Below are 21,413 nucleotides of genomic sequence, written 5' to 3' on the forward strand. Positions count from 1 at the left end.
AAGTAAAAGAATAACAATACGCACATTAAAATTCAGTTCAAGAGCAGTCCGAGTCTGATATCAAAAGATGTAACAAAAGAAAATAAATAAAATGACAATAATACATAAATAACAACAGACTACTAGCAGTTAACTGACATGCCAGCTCCAGACCTCAATTAAACTGATTGAAAGATTATGTCTTCATCATATGAATATCAGGTACAATCCCTCCCGTTAGGGGTTTAGTATCATACTATCATAAAATATATGAGAAGAACATAACCTGGAAAGCTATCTTGTAAGTTCAATATATCCAGAACCTACTGTATTCACTTTCAGAAAGCCAAAATGAGAGCATCAGGGAAGATTACAGGTAGTTTTAAATCTGTGTTTTCCCTTTTACATAAAAAATTATTATCATTGTTATCATTAATCAATTTTATTCCTCCTACAAATGTAAATAGTGATTGACCAATCGGACAAATCATGTATAACCATCTGCCAGAATAATTTACACCTAAGTGATTATAGGTTAAACATGTCAGTAGGTAACAGTTACATTCTTACCTAATTGCCATATTTCACAGTTATAAAACAATTATAACAAACTGTCACTAATCATAACGATATATCTCATAATGTTTTCATTCATAAAACTAAAAGTCAATGTGTTTGAATGGAAAAAAAAATATTCAGATTTCTGGCAGACATAGTTGTAAGTCTTTTACTTAGTATCATATATTTTTTGTAATCAAAGGAACATAGTATTCTCATTTGTCTGGGTTTTTTTTTGAAATTTTATGCTTAGTTTTTGTATACAAAAAAAAAATCTTTAAATCAATTCTAAATTGAATCTATTAGATATCTGAAAGTAATTGGTGCTTTACTTGATAAATCTCACATTCAATCTTTATGAATGACAAAGATGGAATAATTTCTCAATTTCGTCTCATTTTAAAGATCATACCGTAAAAATGTACAATTCAATTTTATGAAATTCATATACTTTTCCAAGTTTACAGAGTAATTAAAATTTTCTAAATGAATATAAAAAACAATAAGTTAATGGAATTTAAAACTCAGAATTCTCTAGCTAGTAAGAAGAATAGTAACATTGATGAATAAGACATCACTGATGTAGAAGGCAAATCTTTATTTCTATTTTTTTTTTTTTTTTTTTTTTTTTTTATCTTTTATCAATGTTTGTTAGTCCTTTATCATATACATATATATATTCCTGTACACAACACCTTATAAATGAGTTAATGGGTGATATTAAATCTGAAATTCTTGCCTAAAATTAAACAGTAAGTCAATGTAATTTAATCTATCTTAAAAATATCATTGATATCAATTTTTTAAAATATGTACCTTCCAATGCCTTTAGATAGTCAGCATTTTCAGCCATCCATATACTGGTTTTCAGTTTGATTTCATCATCAGACAGTAAAAACTGAAATAGATATGAACCAAATGGACATGTAAAACTGTCAATACAATAAGATGTATAATAAAAACAACAATAAGAGTATACCTAAATTGTAATTGGACATTGACAAAAAATTCCATGCATCAATCATGGAGGAATCACATTATGAAAATTAATAAAAGAAAAGTGTTGAATCAAATCATTAGTAGCATGGTTACTAAGAATTATCAACCTTTTTGAAAGACAAATCACAGTTGATCTGAAAGGTCAATGAACTACTTGCCATTATGCATCATGGACTGTGTAACAACCCTAGATAAAGCAGACAAGGAAAGGCATTCTGATATACATTAAAGAATCATATTCTTATATTCTACTTCATGAATTATCAGATTTATCCAATCTTGAAAGTTAAACTATCTTGTTAGATAAATCCCATGAACCACTGATACCAATATAAGAATCTATATATATATAGTCTTTGTTAGTTTTGTAGGAGTTCTAATTTTAGTTCATTTACATGTTTTGGAGTTTAGTATGACGTTCATTTTAACTTTGTTTCGAGGCCAGCTGAAGCCTGCCCACGGGTATGGGATTTTCTCGCCGTGTAAAAGACCCATTGGTGCCCTTCGGCTGTTTACTGCTCTTTTGACACATTCCCTGTTTCCATTCTCAATTTTATATATATTTCTTGTTTTTTAAATAGATTAGACTGATGGATTTGCAGTTATTTTGGGGCCCTTTATAGCTTACTATTTGGTGTGAGTCAAGGTTCCGTGTTGAAGTCTGTACTTAGACCTATAATAGTTTACTTTTTACAAATTGTGACTTGGATAGAGAGTTTTTTCATTGGCACTCATACCACATCTTCATATATCTATGCACTTCACAAATGATTTGAAAATTTATATTGATTGTAACTCTATAATTACAAATGCTTCATATTCCTTTTTTCAATTGTCAGATGCAGTTCATTGACTTTTAAAACACTTAAGACTGCTGCACATTTCTATTGTACTTTTGTGTATTGCTGAATAAAATTTTAATCACTGATGAAATAAACATGTTCACTTACAATTGCTGTATCTTTGTAAATATTGAATATTCATCAATAAAAGTTATATAAACTAGAGGCTCTAAAGAGCCTGTGTCGCTCACCTTGGTCTATGTGCATATTAAACAAAGGACACAGATGGATTCATGACAAAATTGTGTTTTGCTGATAGTGATGTGTTTGTAGATCTTACTTTACTGAACATTCTTGGTACTTAGAATTTTCTCTATCTATAATAAACTTGGACCTTTAGATACAGTGAAAAATATTTTGTAAAAATTTACAAAAATTTACAAAATTAGTGAAAATTGTTAAAAATTGAATAAAATGGGCAACAACTCCTTAATGGGTCAACTGACGATTTTGGTCATGTTGACTTATTTCTAGATCTTATTTAGCTGATCATTATTGCTGTTTACAAGTTATCTCTATCTATAACAATATTCAAGATAATAACCAAAAACAGCAAAATTTCCTTAAAATTACTAATTCAGGGGCAGCAACCCAACAACAGGTTATCCGATTTATCTGAAAATTTCAAGGCAGATAGATCTTGACCTGTTACACAATTTTACCCCTTGTCAGATTTGCTCTAAATGCTTTGGTTTTTGAGTTATAAGCCCAAAACTGCATTTTACCCCTATGTTCTATTTTTAGACATGGCAGCCATCTTGGATGGTTGGCCGGGTCATCGGACACATTTTTTAAACAAGATACCCCAATGATGATTTTGGCCAAGTTTGGTGTAATTTGGCCAAGTAGTTTCAGAGGAGAAGATGTAAAAGATTACTAAGATTTACGAAAAAATGGTTAAAAATTGACTATTAAGGGTAATAACTCCTAAAGGTGTCAACTGACCATTTCGGTCATGTTGACTTATTTGTAAATCTTTTTTTGCTGAACATTATTGCTGTTTACAGTTTATCTCTATCTATAATAATATTCAAGATAATAACCAAAAACAGCAAAATTTCATTAAAATTACTTATTCTGGGGCAGCAACCCAAAACTGGGTTGTCCAATTCATCTGAAAATTTCAGGGCAGGTAGATCTTGACCTGATAAACAAATTTACCTCTGTCAGATTTACTCTAAATGCTTTGGTTTTTGAGTTATAAGCCAAAAACTGCATTTTACCCAAGGTTCTATTTTTAGCCATGGCGGCCATCTTGATTGGATGGCTGGGTCACTGGACACATTTTTCAAACTACATACCCCAAAGATGGTTGTGGCCAAGTTTGGATTGATTTGGCCAAGTAGTTTCAGAGGAGAAGATTTTTGTAAAAGATTACTAAGATTTACGAAAAATGGTTAAAAATTGACTATAAAGGGCAATAACTCCTAAAGGGGTCAACTGACCATTTCGGTCATATTGACTTATTTGTAAATATTACTTTGCTGAACATTATTGCTGTTTACAGTTTATCTCTACCTATAATAATATTCAAGATAATAACCAAAAACAGCAAAATTTCCTTAAAATTACTAATTCAGGGGCAGCAACCCAACAACAGGTTATCCAAATTATCTGAAAATTTCAGGGCAGATAGATCTTGACCTGTTACACAAGTTTACCCCTTGTCAGATTTGCTCTAAATGCTTTGGTTTTTGAGTTATAAGCCAAAAACTGCATTTTACCCCTATGTTCTATTTTTAGCCATGGCGGCCATCTTGGATGGTTGGCCGGGTCACCGGACACATTTTTTAAACTAGATACCCCAATGATGATTTTGGCCAAGTTTGGTGTAATTTGGCCTAGTAGTTTCAGAGGAGAAGATTTTTGTAAAAGTTAACGACGCCGGACGACGGACGACGGACGCCAAGTGATGGGAAAAGCTCACTTGGCCCTTTGGGCCAGGTGAGCTAAAAAGTATTGTTAGATTCTGTATTTTTTAATCATTTTTATTTTTGTGTGAGTCTCTGGTCATTTTTTACCTGTACAGGTGCAAATAGAGGTAAACAAAGGTAAACTTTTTTCATGTTTTATTAACGAATCCATCAATGTAAAAACTTTACGAAAGTGTATATGACTTCAGAATTGAACCAATATAGATAAAAATCTTTTTTAAGAACTAGTTTCATTGTGATTATCAAAAGAAAAAAGTTTCTTCTCGGGCCAACAGCCTTTTTTATGCAACTTTTTCCTGGTATTTTCCTCCAACTTTCACTGCGCAGACGTTTACTTCCATGAACAAATATATTTATACAACAAGTTCATTGTTATAGTTTTCATCAATAAATAATCTTGACAATCTTAAAGTTTGGATCTATGGATGTCAGTGATCATTTGAAAGGTGCAATGTTAAATATCGCAAATCCTATTTCATGTCATCCATTTAGAACAAGGTCTGGGGAAACCCTGTGGTTCTCGCTTTAAAAGTCTTCTCGTCGCAGTTTTGCTAGAATGTTTCTATTTCCATCTATTATATCTTCTGTTCTCTTCCAAATCCTTTAAATCGACCGCCACTATTAAATTGTTATCATTGAAATACTTCTGAACGTGTTGGCCATTGATGCAAAAAATATCCGCCATTTTGTCACTTTTTTCTTTTAAAAATTTACACTTTCGGTTTTATCCCTTAAACCTGATTTAAAGTCATGAGACACTCGAAAGAACGCAGATTTTTAACCAAACAGAATCCATACAAATCAATGCCACAATCTCATGAATATTGACTCCGCCCATTTTATGGACTGTGCAAACAAACAATACGGAAACGACTATAGTCGTGCGTAGCAGTAGCGGACTGCTTTATCGGAACGACAATAGCAGACTAAGGGTTAATGCATATAACATTTCACAAATCTAAATCAATTATATATATATTTAGTAAACCTTAAACAGGTCAAATCTTGATGAAACTTTCTAAATTAATAGTCTATCTGAATTGTGTTTTACCTTATCTAGCTCTTCATCATCAATGCCATGTAAATCTAATTCACCATCGTCACGCTCAGAATCTGCAAAAAAAATCAAATTGTGTGAATTTCTCATAATAAATTGTAATATGTTGAAGAAAAATTAAGATATACCATGTAAATTTAACTCAATATATTTATTATGCCAATTCACAACCAGATGCTCTGCAGGATGCAGCTTTATACGACCGCAGTGGTCTAACCCTGAACAGGGGCAAGTATGGACACAACATTCAAGCTTTATAAGACCGCAGTGGTCGAACCCTGAACAGGGGCAAGTATGGACACAACATTCAAGCTTGATACAGCTCTGAATTTGGATTGTGATTAAGTAGATGACACATAATAGGTTTCTGACACATCATAGGTTTCTGACACAGAATGAATGTGGTATAATGAACTTAAAATTAATTTTTTTTTGCTATTGAGCAATACACTATGCTGTTGAATCCCCTAAAAAATATTTGTAGGAAATATCTTTTTAATTTCTGAAATCTGAAATGAGAAAAAAATTTACACCCCTACCCCCACCCCCTCCCAGATTTTTTTTCACCTCCCCCTGTTTCCTTATTAAAAAAAAATCTCAATTCAAATTTCTAATGAAGTTGGCAACAATAACTACTCATTTAAATACATTATACAAACGCAAATTTTTTTTGCGGTCGTATAAAAATATAGAAGATAAATGATAACATGAAATTAAGATTCCAGTCAGCATATGAATTTAGTTTTACCTGATTCTTTTAAGCATTCTGACAAAACTTCTTTGATTCCTAAACTAGCGGCTGTTGGTCGCAAAGTTGAGTAAGATACAGAATGATTTGTTGTTGTTTCACTATTATTGTCTATATCTGAAATAGCTTCTTTGAATGTTTCCTCTTCTAAAAAATTACTAACTCTTGACACCTCTTCATTGTCACCTAAAGGATCGGGAGACGAAGACATTTCTGAAAAGGAATATTTTTTTTTTTATTACTCAATACCAATTCAAATATTTGAGTGCAAGAAGACATAATTTCATTATCAACACATGATAAGGTACATTAAGCTTGTGTCTAGTAATTGCAAGTGCTTTATCAAATGGTGTTTTTTATTTTGCAGCTGTGTTTAAGAAACGTGTACATCAAACACTTTAAGTTTAAATGTATTGTTTGTTTTTTTGTTTATAACATTTAAAGTGTTTTGTTTATGATTACTGGTTGTGATGAGTGTTGGTAAAGGATAGCTATAAATCTATCCTCAACAAGATACAAATTCTGTTAAGAGTCTTATGCAAAATTATGCTTAACCATGAAATCAAATATTTACAATCAAAGAGCAGATTGCTCTGAGGGATACGATTGCCATTGTTTTCATTGACACATGTACATTACCTAAGTAAATTACATCTGAATAGTTACTCAACTTTAAAAATAGCCAATCCCCGATACAAGTGTATGAACAATGTAATTATTATTGTGTTTTTTTGTGTGTACTATCACCTATCTTATCACCTATTTTTCTACATGAATGCTAGGAGGAACCCCATTTCTAACTCTTTAAATATTTAATTTCCTTTGGGTCAGTGGGCATGACTCCTTTCCATACACATTCCTCTGTTTGAATTGCGATAGTTTTTAATATAATACGATGTTTATCAACAGAACGAGTTAATTTTTCAAAACGATAATATGGAAGACTCTATTTCGGCTGAAGGGGTGTTGTAGTTACACCGTTACGATGTGGACTACATTTATTTTAATTTATATGATGCATATGATTTAAAATTATGCAACAACAATAACCTTCAATAGCAGACATACATAGAAAGGATCCCATGAGTTTCAAATTAATCAATAGAGTGGGGAATCCAGAGCAACCATTCAATCTGATACCCCTTGAAGTCAGGAAAACTCTATGCATGCGCATAATTACCTAAACAAACCCTAGACTTGTAATTTGGAGCAAGAACGTATATTAAATGTTAATAACGACCTAGATGGTTCTCCATTTCTTTATGGAAGTACAATATCAAATATCAGTTTCATAACGGTGACATAAGAATCAAAGAGCTGAATAGCTGTGAGGGGAAAGACGGCCCTTGTTTCTATTTAATTATTTTTTTTGGAAGGGGGGTATCTTTTGATAGTCTTCATATAAAGAATGGGAAAAAGAACAGCTAGAACATGTAGAAAGGGTGACGATATTGAAATCAATTGTTGTTTAATGTAATTTGGTTTCCTTAGTTTAGGATTCAATTTGGACCAATGGAAGAGATCTGCATCTTCTAAATCTAAACATATGATTAAAGTTGATATTTAATTATCTAAATTTCAACGGAATTCTGTCATTTCACAACAACTACAATATTTTTGGAATCTTAATTGTGTACCACTGAAGTGCAGGCTAGGGCCATTTTCCATTTTTTGTGACAGTACTCTTAGATTTTTAAGTTTTTTTAAAGAAAGTTTGGACTAAAAAATCTATTCAGTTTTAACTTTCCATTGATAAAGTTCCCAGTTACAACTCTCATCACAGGGAAACAGGTACTAATAAAAAACAATATGATTGATGTAAACTGTGTGAAGCTTGTTTCCAAATCCTAAATTTGAAATATTTGTAAATTTCATGAATAAATAGGTTTAAACTACAAAATGCAACATTTTTTTTTACCATTACAATGATTATGTTGGTACACAAAAATTCAGTTTTAATGGAAGACTACTAATCCAATGAAATGTCACATTTTAAGTGTTTAGATACATTAACTTTTATTTTAGTGGATAATTACTCAACAATTGAGGTGCTCCTGAATTGGAGGAAGATTCTCCAAACAGAATTTTTACAGAAAAAAATGAATAAAATCGTTTCTCTCCCCTATCTCATGTATCCCCACGATCTTTGTTTACTTTGAAAGTTGTTCACCTACAAATTAAAGTATTGCATGTTGATGTTTGAATCATCTACAGCAAACATTATTATGTTTAAATTTAACAAATACCAATGTGTAATTAGTGCACGATCTCTGAGAATGATTTAAATAACCAGTGAAGGATATCCCTTCTTCTGCGTAGTGTGGCATTCCAAGAATGACGTCACTATAAAATACAATGTAGGTTGGATATATTTAGAATATCTCGTCATACTGATTTTTCCGGATTGTAAAAGAAACATAAACAGTGTAAAGGAGAGCTCAAGATACGATAATTTCGTGAGAAACAGAAGGGAAATGTGTAAATAAGTGTTGAAAGTCAAACTATTCATTTCTGGGTCTCCTTCTCTTCAATCTTAGTAAGATTTGTTAGGGGGTTTTCCACACTATAAAAACAAAATGAATGATGTGAGGGAATGTCACTATGGTCAACCCCATAGGGGATTGACGGCTTGAAACCGTCTTCCCCAAAAACTCCACTTCAGTTCTTATATGACAGAAATAGATTTATAGGAATTCAGAGACCTCTCGCATTTTATCAAAACTGACGTGTTTCTAAATTTATAAAAACATCAAATATAAATACTGCTTAATTCTGATTTTAAGTGTTGTTAAAAACACGCATATAGGTCAAGGGAAATATTGAAACATGAAGATATGAGAAGAAAATTAAAGGAAAGTTGTTTAAGTTCAATCCTTTTGTTTGTTTTTACTTTTTAAAGAAAGACAATCATAAGAATCTGAGATGTTCCTTAATGTTTAGAATAAAACAGCTGACGTGAGGGCAAAGCCCTGAGTCAATGGTATAAGTCTACAGATTGCTTGAAAGCAATCATATCCCAAAAATACAATTTTCTCTAAATAATTGAAAATAAATAAATCCATAGTAAACATCAATCAATATAAATATAACCAGCTCAAATGATGTTGATATGTCTCTTATATTCTATTAAAATAATTTTTAAGGCCACAAATAATTACTACATTGCACTAAGGGACAGGACCCCATACTGTTCTTTAAAATTTTATGCATGGATATAAATACAACACCATGCTAAAGATATCTATGAACTTTTATAACCACTAATTCTGAAATGTAAACTAAAATTTGGACAATGTAAAAGTCTACAGATGACAAGAGTTGCATGAGAGTAAAAGGCTTCATTAACTAATTGCAACTGAGATTTATGGTTTCAAATACAAGTCTACCAAACTTTAATAGTTGGACATCTGAAATTATAACTATACATTACATATGCAGTATATGAAGAAGTAATAAGTATGTCTATTCTCCTGATTCTAGTTACTAGTGACTTTACAAAAACTAAGCATCTTTCCACATCAATTTTATTTGATCATTTTACCATTCAAAGATGATCTGAGCTGCAAACTAGATCTACTTTGTTCAAATGTTTTGACTGGAGAATTATCATAATATAGATAAAGAATATATAATATAGCTACACTAACTAGCATATGCTGCATATATTCCTACAGGTTTTGGAGGAACCATGGATTTCTCTATTTGTTCTTTTATAAGCTCTACTTCTGATTCCAGCTCTGGAAATTTATCCAACTAAAAAATAAAAATAAAAACATCTTTTTTTCTCACAGTTAAAATCTGTAATAACAAAATGATCTATTTGTACAATTTTGTCTAGTAGTTTCCATTAAGGATACTGTGATGTATCTTCTTTAAAACAAAATAGGAGAATAATACTCCCTCCTAATAATAATCCCTAAACTTTACTCATGGTGTCAAGTATTTCTTTATTGGAAACAAAGATAAATTTTGCACAATTTTTTTTGAAAAGTGCAAATTTAAAAAAGACTAATAGGAGAAAATTAATGGTGGTATTACACATCAAGGAATTCAAATAATATCAACAATAAATCCAAACCTGAGCATGAAATTTAGCTTCTTGTGCTTTCCGTTTACTGGCAGTGAAAGCTGGGGGATCTTGTTCTTCCTCTAAATCGACAGTCTGGAATTCTTCTATAGTCAACTGACTTGATGGTGTAGCTTTAAACTCGGATAACCTTTTCAAAGACAGGATAAACATAATTTAAGACAATTATCAGCACAAATTTAAGCCTAAGTAGGTTCAGTTACGACAAATTAGTGAAGATTAATGTACCGGTATCACTTTTCATTCTATCAAAACATTGTAATTTTACATTGTCACTTTGAAGTTTTACCCTAAAAAATTTACTTTGTATAGATAAATAACAGTGTGTTACAGTATATTCAAATCATTGCTCAATCTATACAGTCGTAAGACAAAAGTGAGTTCCCACTCAAAAATGTCCAATCATTTCAACTAAAATATATATTATAATTTTTTTTTATAACAAAGTAAATCTATGACCGATTTTTATAAAATAGATATCGTGAGATGCAGAAATGTCTGAAGTTTTATTGTTTATTTTGCCATTTAAACACAAATGCAATTTTTTACGATTTTTATTTGGTTAGAATACATAGCAAACTCTTAAAGAAATATTTTTCTTTGTGTTCACCTCGTCAAAAATTAAAAATACGAATGAATAATATCATGGCCAAATAAACAATAAAACTTCATATATTTCTGGATCTTATGGTATCTGTTTTATAAAAATCGCTCATATAGTTACTTGGTAATAATTTTTTGAAAATTATCGATTTTAGTTGAAATGATAGGACATTTTTTGAGTGGGAACTAACTTTTGTCCAACAACTGTAGTACCCCCAACGGGAAGGATTGTGCCTGATGTTCATATGATGAAATCATAATCTTTCAGTCAGTTTAATTGAAGTCTGGAGCTGGCATGTCAGTTAACTGCTAGTAGTCTGTTGTTATTTATGTATTATTGTCATTTTGTTTATTTTCTTTGGTTACATCTTCTGACATCAGACTCGGACTTCTCTTGAACTGAATTTTAATGTGCGTATTGTTATGCGTTTACTTTTCTACATTGGCTAGAGGTATAGGGGGAGGGTTGAGATCTCACAAACATGTTTAACCCCGCCGCATTTTTGCGCCTGTCCTAAGTCAGGAGCTTCTGGCCTTTGTTAGTCTTGTATTATTTTAATTTTAGTTTCTTGTGTACAATTTGGAAATTAATATGGCGTTCATTATCACAGGAACTAGGATATATTTGTTTAGGGGCCAGTTGAAGGACGCCTCTGGGTGCGGGAATTTCTCGCTACATTGAAGACCTGTTGGTGACCTTCTGCTGTCGTTTTTTTCTATGGTCGGGTTGTTGTCTCTTTGGCACATTCCCCATTTCCATTCTCAATTTTATTCTATGTAGTGAATTGTGTCTCATTGTTTTTCTTTTTAGCTATGGTGTTGTTTGTGCATATTCAACTTATGATTTTTGATTGCCCATTTTACTTTGTAATTTTACACAAAATCTAAATCGAAACTATAATGTCTTATTTTAAACCAATGTTTGAATCTAAATGAATTTTGACCAGTTTGAGATTGGAAATACCAACAGATATTGTTCTTTAAACAAAAAAAAACTTATAATAATATGTACCTTTTCCTTATAGTTGTATCACAGACTTTAGCCACTTTGATTATCTGCCTTACTGATCTACTAAACTCATGCATTCTAGAGGCAACTAGTAAAGCTGAAATATAACATGGTATACTTTTTGACTGGGTATGAGTAGAACAGTAAGTTTATTGTACCTGAGGTACAACTATTGCCCTGAGGTGTAGCTGAGAGCAATAGTTGTATCTGAGGGGACAATAAACTTACTATTCCATGAATATCCAGTCAGTAAGTGTTTTATTATATCGAAAAAGACAACAGACAATAAATGGCAGTGATAAATTAACAATCGTTATATAAAAAGCAGAAACCCAACCATAACGTTCACTTCATAAATATTTTAAAACGCTAAGGCTACATCTTGCATAGAGTCAACCTTAAATACAATAGGTAAAACGCGACGTCGTTACTCTCGCAGCATTTTCAAAATCTTCCAATCCCGAAGTTGCATTGGAAATTCTGCGAAATAAAATGATGCTTGCAGTCAAATAGTTTAACCCAGGTCCAATTGTTGGAAATTTTTGACCAGTCCAATAGTTCAACGATTGCAATTTAAAAAAATAGTCAAAATATTGTGTACTTATGTTATATATAAAATGATAAGTGAGGTATATAAACACATTATTACACATATCTTTAATTTTACTGAATTCATATTCATATTTTTGCTATCAGAAATAAGTTAGATTATCATTCCAAAAGATGCATTTTCAAAGATCTATTTTTGAAATTAAAAAATGAGAGGTATGAGTGTTTATTTTGCAATAAAGATAGTTCTTTAATGATGAATGGAGTTTGCACCTTTTTTTCAGGCAAGTTTATGCTATGGTATATTTTTCCTATACAATTTTTTTCATCAGTCATTATCAAGGAAATTATTAAATATTATCATACTGGTAAGAAGGCATGAACAGTAGTTGTCGTTTGTTTATGTAATTTATACGTGTTTCTCATTTCTCGTTTTTTTTTATATAGATTATGGTAGACCGTTGGTTTTCCCGTTTGAATGGTTTTACACTAGTAATTTTGGGGCCCTTTATAGCTTATTGTTCGGTGTGAGCCAAGGCTCCGTGTTTAAAGCCTTACATTGACCTATAATGGATTACTTTTATAAATTGTTATTTGGATGGAGAGTTGTTTCATTGGCACTCGCACCATATCTTCCTATATCTATGAAGAAAGAATATAAAATGTGTCATTTTAATACCTGCTCCACATAGTCCTGATGGTCTACGTCCAGTGTGCATCCAATCTCTTTTCATTCTCTGAACTAATCTCATAGCTGTCATAGACACTTCATGTGTTTTGTCACCCAATTCTAATTTATGAGCAAATCTTGGAATGTATAAACATGGATCTGAAAAATAGTTTAAAAAGATATTCAAAATTCAAATAAAGTGGGAAAACCTGAGATATTCCAGTTGATATCCCAAAATATTATAGGCGAGGAATTCAGTTAAATGTTACTGCACCGAGCCCCATATTTTTTTTTCAATTATATTTGTCATGAAATAGTAAAAGGTATGGAATATTTGTATTCCTGCATATCCTGTGTATCTTAAAATCACAATATAGAGAAAAGAGAATAATAGGAATTTATAAAATATAAAGAAAAGAAAACATGACCTAACCAGGTGCTCCGCAGGGCACAGCTTTATACGACCGCAGAGGTCGATCCCTGAACAGTTGGGGCAGGTATGGACAAAACATTTAAGCGTGATACAGCTCTGAATTTGGATTGTGATCAAAATTTTGACATTATATGGGTTTTTTACTCAAAACAAATGTCAAGATTTTACAAATCAATTAAAGATTTCTTCTTCAAACTTATTTAAATCTAAAATTAAATAGTTGACACAGCATAGGTTTCTGACACATAATGAATGTGGTCTAATGAACTTAAATTTTTTTTTGCCTTTGAGCAATTCACTATGCTGTTGAATATTAATCCTGTCAAAAAAATGTTTGAAGAAATTTTCTTTTTATTTATGAAATCTGAAATGAGAACAAGTATGGACACAACTTTTAAGTTTGATACAGCTATAAATGTGGATTGTGATTAAATAGTTGACACAACATAGGTTTATGTCACATTATGAGTTTGGTTTAAGAAATGAAAATTAGAATTTAAAGTTTTAAAATTTAATATTAAACTTTTATGGTTCAATATCCAAAATGTAAATAGTCATGTCTGGCAAATGTCCAACATACATTATCTAAAAACATTTTAGATAAGATAAGGAAAAAAAGCTTCATCAGCAACATTTTATATTGGCAAATTTCCAATGAAGTTATTTACATAAAGTTATTGGCAAATAAAAATAGAAAATGACATCATAGTCATGTCTGGCAAATTTCCAACATATATTATCAACTACTATTCTATACAAAGAAAGATAACTCCAATTGAAAATTAATTGCTATTGCACAATATTGTGCAATTAGATATTTCTTGCTATTGTGCAATACTGTGCAATTGAAAATTTCTTGCTATTGCACAATACTTGATATGGAATCCTGATTTGGACCAACTTGAAAACTGGGTCCATAATCAAAAATAAAAGTACATGTTTAGATAAAGCATATCAAATAAGCCCAAGAATTTAATTTTTGTTAAAATCAAACTTAGTATAATTTTGGACCCTTTGGACCTTAAGGGCATACGATACAGTTTTGAACCTGTATTTACAAGATGATGAAAATTTGCATATAGGCTATTTTTTACCTGATTAAATAAAATATACCTTCATGTGCTACTTTTTGAGTAAAATGAGGTCAAAATTTTGTATATTTGCTCAAAATTCAGATTTGTGTCCGTATTTTCTTTTTCGAAAGAAAGACACAACTTTTTTGTGTTAAAAGATAAACACGAATTGTTTTTTGTTAAATAATCGGTAATTTCTGTATTTTATAAGCATCATTAAAAATTATGCAATTTTTATTCCGAAATAACTCTATATTTATCAAATGTTCACGAATAGAGGAAAAAACGTCATTATTTGCTGCATGTTTATCAAAATTAAAAAAATTGCGCTATTTACAGTTTTATAAAATTTGGGTCACATAATCTCCTTGCAAAACGAAACAAATTTCTGTTTTAAAAAATAGGGGTCCATGCACTCGTTTTCAAATTAAATCAGTTTGAATGATAAAAATCAGTCGAAAAATGCATCTTTTCCCGATATGTCATAGTTTGACGTCGCGAAAATAACATTTTACGTTAGCAACGTCATTACCTTCCCTGTAACTGTATCATATGCCCTTAATGTAGATCAATTTGAAAACTGGACCAAAAATTAAGAATCTACATACACAGTTAGATTTGGCATATCAAAGAACCCATTTATTCAATTTTTGATGAAATCAAACAAAGTTTAATTTTGGACCCCCATTTGGACCAACTTGAAAACTAGGCCAATAATTAAAAATCTAAGTACATTTTTAAATTCAGCATATCAAAGAACCCCAAGGATTCAATTTTTGTTAAAATCAAACTAAGTTTAATTTTGGACCCTTTGGACCTTAATGTAGACCAATTTGAAAACGGGACCAAAAATTAAGTCTACATACATAGTTAGATTCAGCATATCAAAGAACCCCAATTATTCAATTTTTGATGAAATTGCACAAAGTTCAATTTTGGACCCTTTGGGCCCCTTATTACTAAACTGTTGGGACCAAAAACTCCCAAAATCAAACCCAACCTTCCTTTTATGGTCATAAACCTTGTGTTTAAATTTCATTGATTTCTATTTACTTATACTAAAGTTATGGTGCAAAAAACAAAAATAATGCTTATTTGGGCCCCTTTTTGGCCCCTAATTCATAAACTGTTGTGACCTCAACTCCAAAAATCAATCCCAACCTTCCTTTTGTGGTCATAAACCTTGTGTTTAAATTTCATTGATTTCTATTTATTTATACTAAAGTTATTGTGCGAAAACCAAGAATAATGCTTATTTGGGCCCTTTTTCGGCCCTTAATTCCTAAACTGTTGGAACCAAAACTCCCAAAATCAATCCCAACCGTCCTTTTGAGGTCATAAACCTTGTGTCAAAATTTCATAGATTTCTATTCACTTAAACTAAAGTTATAGTGCGAAAACCAAGAAAATGCTTATTTGGGCCCTTTTTGGCCCCTAATTCCTAAAATGTTGGGACCAAAACTCCCAAAATCAATCCCAACCTTCCTTTTGTGGTCATAAACCTTGTGTTAAAATTTCATTGATTTCTATTCACTTTTACCAAGGTTAGAGTGCGAAAACTAAAAGTATTCGGACGAAGACGACGACGCCAACGTGATAGCAATATACGACCAAAAAATTAAAATTTTTGCGGTCGTATAAAAAATTAAAGAATTCAATTTCAAAAAAGGACACCTCATCTAGACTCTAGATGTTTGTGTTTCAAGTCTACTGATCTAGTGACCAAACTTGGGTTTTGGGTCATTGAGTTTATTCCATTGTTAAAGATAAATTCAACTCCTTTTATTATTATTTCAATTTATACTTTTATATTTCATAGTATTTTATTTTGTTATCACAATATATATATATCTATACAAATTACAAAGTGCAATGATCACCAATGTATGTTTTATGTAAATTTTAAACTTTAAACATCTTAGGAGGAAATGAAACTCATCTTCCACTTCTTCCTTTCAAAGTTGACATATGTACTAATAAAGATTAATTGTTTGTGTACCTTCATTTTTCAATTTCAAGCTGATGAAACCTCAATTTATATGTAGTTTTGTTAGTACTTGTCCAAGTCAATATTTTTGTATTATGTTTTTTTTTTACATTATCAAATCACAGGCATTTGTGATCAGGATAGCTTTTAGGTGCCCCTCAGTGGGAATATTCCCAAATTACCAATATCCCCTATTATCTAAAGTTCATTGATTTTTTATTTGATATAAATGTTGACTGATCAGTATATCAATATATATTTTCATGGCTTTTCATGGCACCAACTTGATGGCACTATATGGAAGAAAGTAGGATTTATTAGAAATAAAATAAATAAGATACCAACCAAAGATAATAATATAAGTTTGATTTGCCTTTTGTAGAACGTACTCTTTAGGATACTAGATTTCATGACAAAATAAGAGGCACTCAACAAGAAAAATTCCGCGAAAATATTGTCTCCCTTTAAAAAAATATATATATTCGGGTCTCTCGGGTGTTTCCCTTTTGTAGACGATACTTCCGAAACGTCAATAATACCGCAAAGCACCACGGGAGTTTTCTACTTTGACAACTGACTTTATTTAGACAATCTCATTAACATGATCAATAACGCATCATCTTGTGGTTTCAAATCCAAAACTAAATAAGGTAATCAACTCAAAATCTTGAATAAAAGCTACGCGTGTGTACTCTGTGCATAAAAAGCAAAATAACGGATACAGGAAGACAGGTGCGCGACACACAAATAAAGATAACAAAGCTTTTTTAAGTAGGGCAACTCATAATTGTACACACTAGACTAAGACAACCTTAAAATAAAGCAATTTAAATATAGTAACGATTGGAAAAAAAAGGAAAGTTTATCCGAGAACATAATTCATAACACAACCAGATTCATGTACGGTACAGAACCTACATTAAAAAGGGGGAGGGGCAGTATTAATGTGTTGGTTTGAATAATTTAACACTGGTCGTTTTTGAGGCCCTTTATAGCTTTCAGATCGATGTGAGCTCTTTAAGATCATACTTTGACCTATAATTGTTTTCTTTTACTAATTGTGACTTGGATGGAGAGTTGTCTCATTGGCACTCATACCACATCTTCAGTTCTTATATCGAATATAGTGTTAATTCAATTCAAAGCTTTATTTAAAGAGTTAGACTATGCATGAATTATATATTATAAGTATATATTTGACCATTGTGGACCTGATTTTCGTCATTCCATAGATTGCTTTATATAGTCTTCAACACTAGACAAAATATCTTTATTGAGATCTAGAATAGATTTAAGTTTAGAGTTTGATTTAAGCTGGTTAAAATTAGGAATTATAATGGGTTTATAAACATTCTTTTTTTTTCGCAAACTATTATAGATTGAATTAATTACCAAATACTGCAATGAACTGTTAAAAGTTTTCAGGCAGTTATCTCGCGCAACAAGTTAGTCAGTGGCGCACACACACTTCCTGGTTAAGTTTTACTCAGCATTTTTTAGTTCCTTTCCAGTATTGTACAGATACAGATACAGATTTGCTGGTGTCTTCTGCTCTTTTTTAACCCCTTGGCAAGCAACTATTTTTTTCCTTTTTACACCTATTTATGAAGATTTGTCTGGTAAATATAACATGTATAATGCCCCTTCTAACATCTTGAAATGAGGATGTTTCAGGTTACTAGCTAGGGGACTCAAGTCTCCAAGTGCATTTATTTTGTACATTAATTAGGGCTGTTATATTTCTTGTTTGATTTGTTTTATGTTTGTCATGTTGGGCCTTTTTAATATAGCTGACTGTGTTATGGGCTTTGCTCATTGTTGAAGACAGCAGTGATTGCAAGTTGTTAATTTATGTGTCAGTTGGTCTTGTGTAGAGCTGTCACATTAGCAATTATACAATGTACCATATCTTTTTTTATATCTACAGTTTTTTTTTTTATGTAGAGCTGTTTTACACCATCACATTCTCTATGTGCCTGTACCAGACTAAGTACTAGTACTACATGATACATGTAAGTGGATTCAGGAGGGCACTGAGCCCCCCCCCCCCCTTTTGTGGAAAGATTTCAGATGGTTAGAAAGGGAAATACTGAAATATGACTAGTGGACCACAGTATATACATCTCTAGATCTCTCACTGCTAGTTTTTTTGTCTACCATAATGGTTCTTTGTTAAGGTTTAGTATAAAATAAATCAGGCAGTTGGTTTTCTCTTTTGAATAGTTTCACATTTTTCATCATTCATCACCTGACCACAAGGCATTTTATATGATACCCTATGGTATAAGATTTGCTTTTTGATGAAGGCAGTGCTAAGCGGACTATTATTAGTGTCCTCATCTTTTGATTTTTGATGGGTAATTCTCTCATTCATTCTGTCTTTGGCAATTATACCACATCTCCTCACTTTTAAATAATGATTCAGTGATAACCAAAATTTTATAAATTGATAATAATTAACATGTTATACCGGTATCCTTATACAGATTTTGCTTGACTAAATAAAATATTTTTTTTGCAGATGGATAGACCACTAAAAACTGAACCAAAAAGCTGCATACAAATCAGTTCAAACAGACAGTTTTCTGATGATGAGGTGAACCAAGAAGTTCCTCCAAATTACACAGCTAAAGTAACTGTACAAAATCCAAGAAGAAAAACAGAACCGTCATGGAAAATAGCCAGACCTCAACCCCAGTGTTTACCAACATCTAAAGCTAGCGAGGAATTTAACTGGCAGGCTAATCAATCTAGTGTTCGTGAAAGAAATGCTGTGATGTTTAACAATCCACTTATGGCTGATGTCTACTTTAAAGTTGGAACTGTTCCTCATCAACAGAAAATTCCAGCACACAAATACATTTTAGCAACAGGCAGCTCAGTGTTTTATGCTATGTTTTTTGGTGGACTTGCTGATGCAAAGCATGTAATTGAAATTCCAGATGTTGAACCTCAGGCTTTCCTTAATCTACTCAGGTAAATTCACTTATACACCAGCTTAAAGATGATTACTTTTCCACTTCAATGAAGAATATATATACAATTTCATTTATTTCATTTATGTTATATTCTTGTTTGAAGAAAAAAATGTCAACATTCAAAGTTTCACATTTAAAAAAATTGTTTTGATGGTTATTTCACAATGGTGATTATCCGTGTATACGTATATAACCTTGAAGTGATATATATTTTACCAGGTACATGTATATGTAGTCCAAAACAGTCAACACTAAATTCAAGAAAATATTCTTTTGCACATAGGCTTAACAGGGCATATATACCGTTGTCAAGTTACTGTCATTAATTATCAACACATTGCACTAGTGGATCAGGAACTGCTTACCAGCATATATTACATTTTAATAAGCCTCCTTGAGTAGTTTAACCTTATATTTGGCATATGTTCAAGTAGGTTTCCTGTTGCTCTCCTAATTTTCTATTTAGTGTTTATTTGACTTTTTTGGTTTAGTCTTGTCTGTCCTCTATCAATTTATGATTTTTAATTCAATGCCTTATTCATGTTATTGGTATATCATCCTTACTGTAGACCTTACAATTACTTCTTTTCACAAATTTAAATTTTACATTAAACACTTACAGTATACATGTGCCATAGTCAAGAAAGTTCAACACTTATATACATTAGTGCATATTTTATATTTCAGGTACTTGTATTGTGATGAAATACATTTGGAACCAGACAATGTATTGGCTACTCTGTATGCAGCTAAGAAGTACATAGTACCTCATTTGGCCAGGACTTGTGTTCGATATCTAGAAACAAGTCTCAGTGCACATAATGCTTGCATCTTACTCAGTCAGGGAAGACTATTTGAAGAACAAGAACTGATGCAGCGATGCTGGGAAGTTATTGATGCTCAAGCTGAAGAGGCACTTAGATCTGATGGATTCACTGAAATTGATGTCAATACATTGAATACTGTCTTAAGCAGAGAAACTCTGAATGCTAAAGAAGTATCTGTCTTCAATGCAGCTTGTCGTTGGGCTGATGCAGAATGCAAAAGACAAAATTTAGAACAAACTGCTGAAAATAAAAGGAAAGTTCTAGGCGATACTTTGTTCAAAATTCGTATTCCTGCAATGTCCTTAGAGGAGTATGCCAATGGACCAGCACAGTCTGGTGTATTAACATTACAAGAAACAAATAATCTTTTTCTAGACTATCTTGCCAAGAACAAACCAGAACTGAAATTCAACAAGAGAAATCGATCTGGCTTAAAGCCTTACAAATGTCACAGATTCCAATCTTCAGCTTATCGAAGTAATCAATGGCGGTATCGTGGACGATGTGATAGTATACAGTTTGCTGTTGATCAGCGAATATTTATTGCAGGTTTTGCGTTGTATGGATCGAGTAATGGGGCAGCTGAATATCAAGTGAAAATTGAACTCAAGAAAAACGGCATAGTGCTTGGTCAAAATATTACTAAGTTTTTCTCTGATGGATCTAGTAATACGTTTGATGTAATGTTTGACAATCCAGTACAAATTGAATCAGATATATTTTACACTGCAAGTGCTATTTTAGATGGAGGAGAACTAAGTTATTTTGGACAAGAGGGGTTAGCTGAAGTTCAATGTGGGAAAGTCAATTTTCAGTTTCAGTGTTCATCAGACAGTACAAATGGAACTGGAGTTCAGGGTGGACAAATTCCAGAAATCATATTTTATTGTTAAAAACTATATTTAATGTAACATGTATGATACAAAATTTATTATATTAAATAGATATTTAGAATAAAATCTGTTTGGTATAATGTAGCAGAACTATTTAAAGTTCTTGTGGTAGTTGGGCTAAACAGTTGACTGTTATTTTCCCTAGTTTGTTGCTAGTAGTTTAAAAATCTCCAATCAGAAAACACAG

General features: G+C 31.7%; 2 protein-coding genes across 4 annotated transcripts in view; one reads left to right on the forward strand and one right to left on the reverse strand.

Moving 5' to 3' along the window:
* The window catches only part of LOC143067885 (transcription factor IIIB 90 kDa subunit-like), a 34,416-nt gene that overhangs the window by 4,655 nt on the left and 8,348 nt on the right, over nucleotides 1-21,413 (reverse strand). For both annotated transcript variants that reach the window (XM_076241488.1, XM_076241489.1), the window contains exons 7-13: nucleotides 13,045-13,194; nucleotides 11,820-11,913; nucleotides 10,196-10,334; nucleotides 9,765-9,870; nucleotides 6,118-6,330; nucleotides 5,364-5,425; nucleotides 1,354-1,435 (exon numbers count right to left, since the gene is read on the reverse strand). In XM_076241488.1, coding sequence (XP_076097603.1) covers nucleotides 1,354-1,435; nucleotides 5,364-5,425; nucleotides 6,118-6,330; nucleotides 9,765-9,870; nucleotides 10,196-10,334; nucleotides 11,820-11,913; nucleotides 13,045-13,194 — 846 coding nt within the window. The remainder of the gene's footprint in view (nucleotides 1-1,353; nucleotides 1,436-5,363; nucleotides 5,426-6,117; nucleotides 6,331-9,764; nucleotides 9,871-10,195; nucleotides 10,335-11,819; nucleotides 11,914-13,044; nucleotides 13,195-21,413) is intronic.
* On the forward strand, nucleotides 613-21,292 carry LOC143067886 (BTB/POZ domain-containing protein 6-B-like). 2 transcript variants are annotated; one of them, XM_076241491.1, is made up of 3 exons: nucleotides 613-697; nucleotides 19,050-19,504; nucleotides 20,194-21,292. In XM_076241491.1, exons 1-3 carry the CDS (start codon nucleotides 659-661, stop codon nucleotides 21,224-21,226), a joined length of 1,527 nt encoding a protein of 508 aa, XP_076097606.1. In that variant the 5' UTR covers nucleotides 613-658; the 3' UTR covers nucleotides 21,227-21,292. The 2 variants fall into 2 exon arrangements, with proteins under 2 accessions (XP_076097606.1, XP_076097607.1); XM_076241492.1 differs by lacking the exon at nucleotides 613-697 and adding an exon at nucleotides 17,053-17,178.

Source organism: Mytilus galloprovincialis, chromosome 3 (assembly GCF_965363235.1).
Source record: "Mytilus galloprovincialis chromosome 3, xbMytGall1.hap1.1, whole genome shotgun sequence".
NCBI classification, from domain to species: domain Eukaryota; kingdom Metazoa; phylum Mollusca; class Bivalvia; order Mytilida; family Mytilidae; genus Mytilus; species Mytilus galloprovincialis.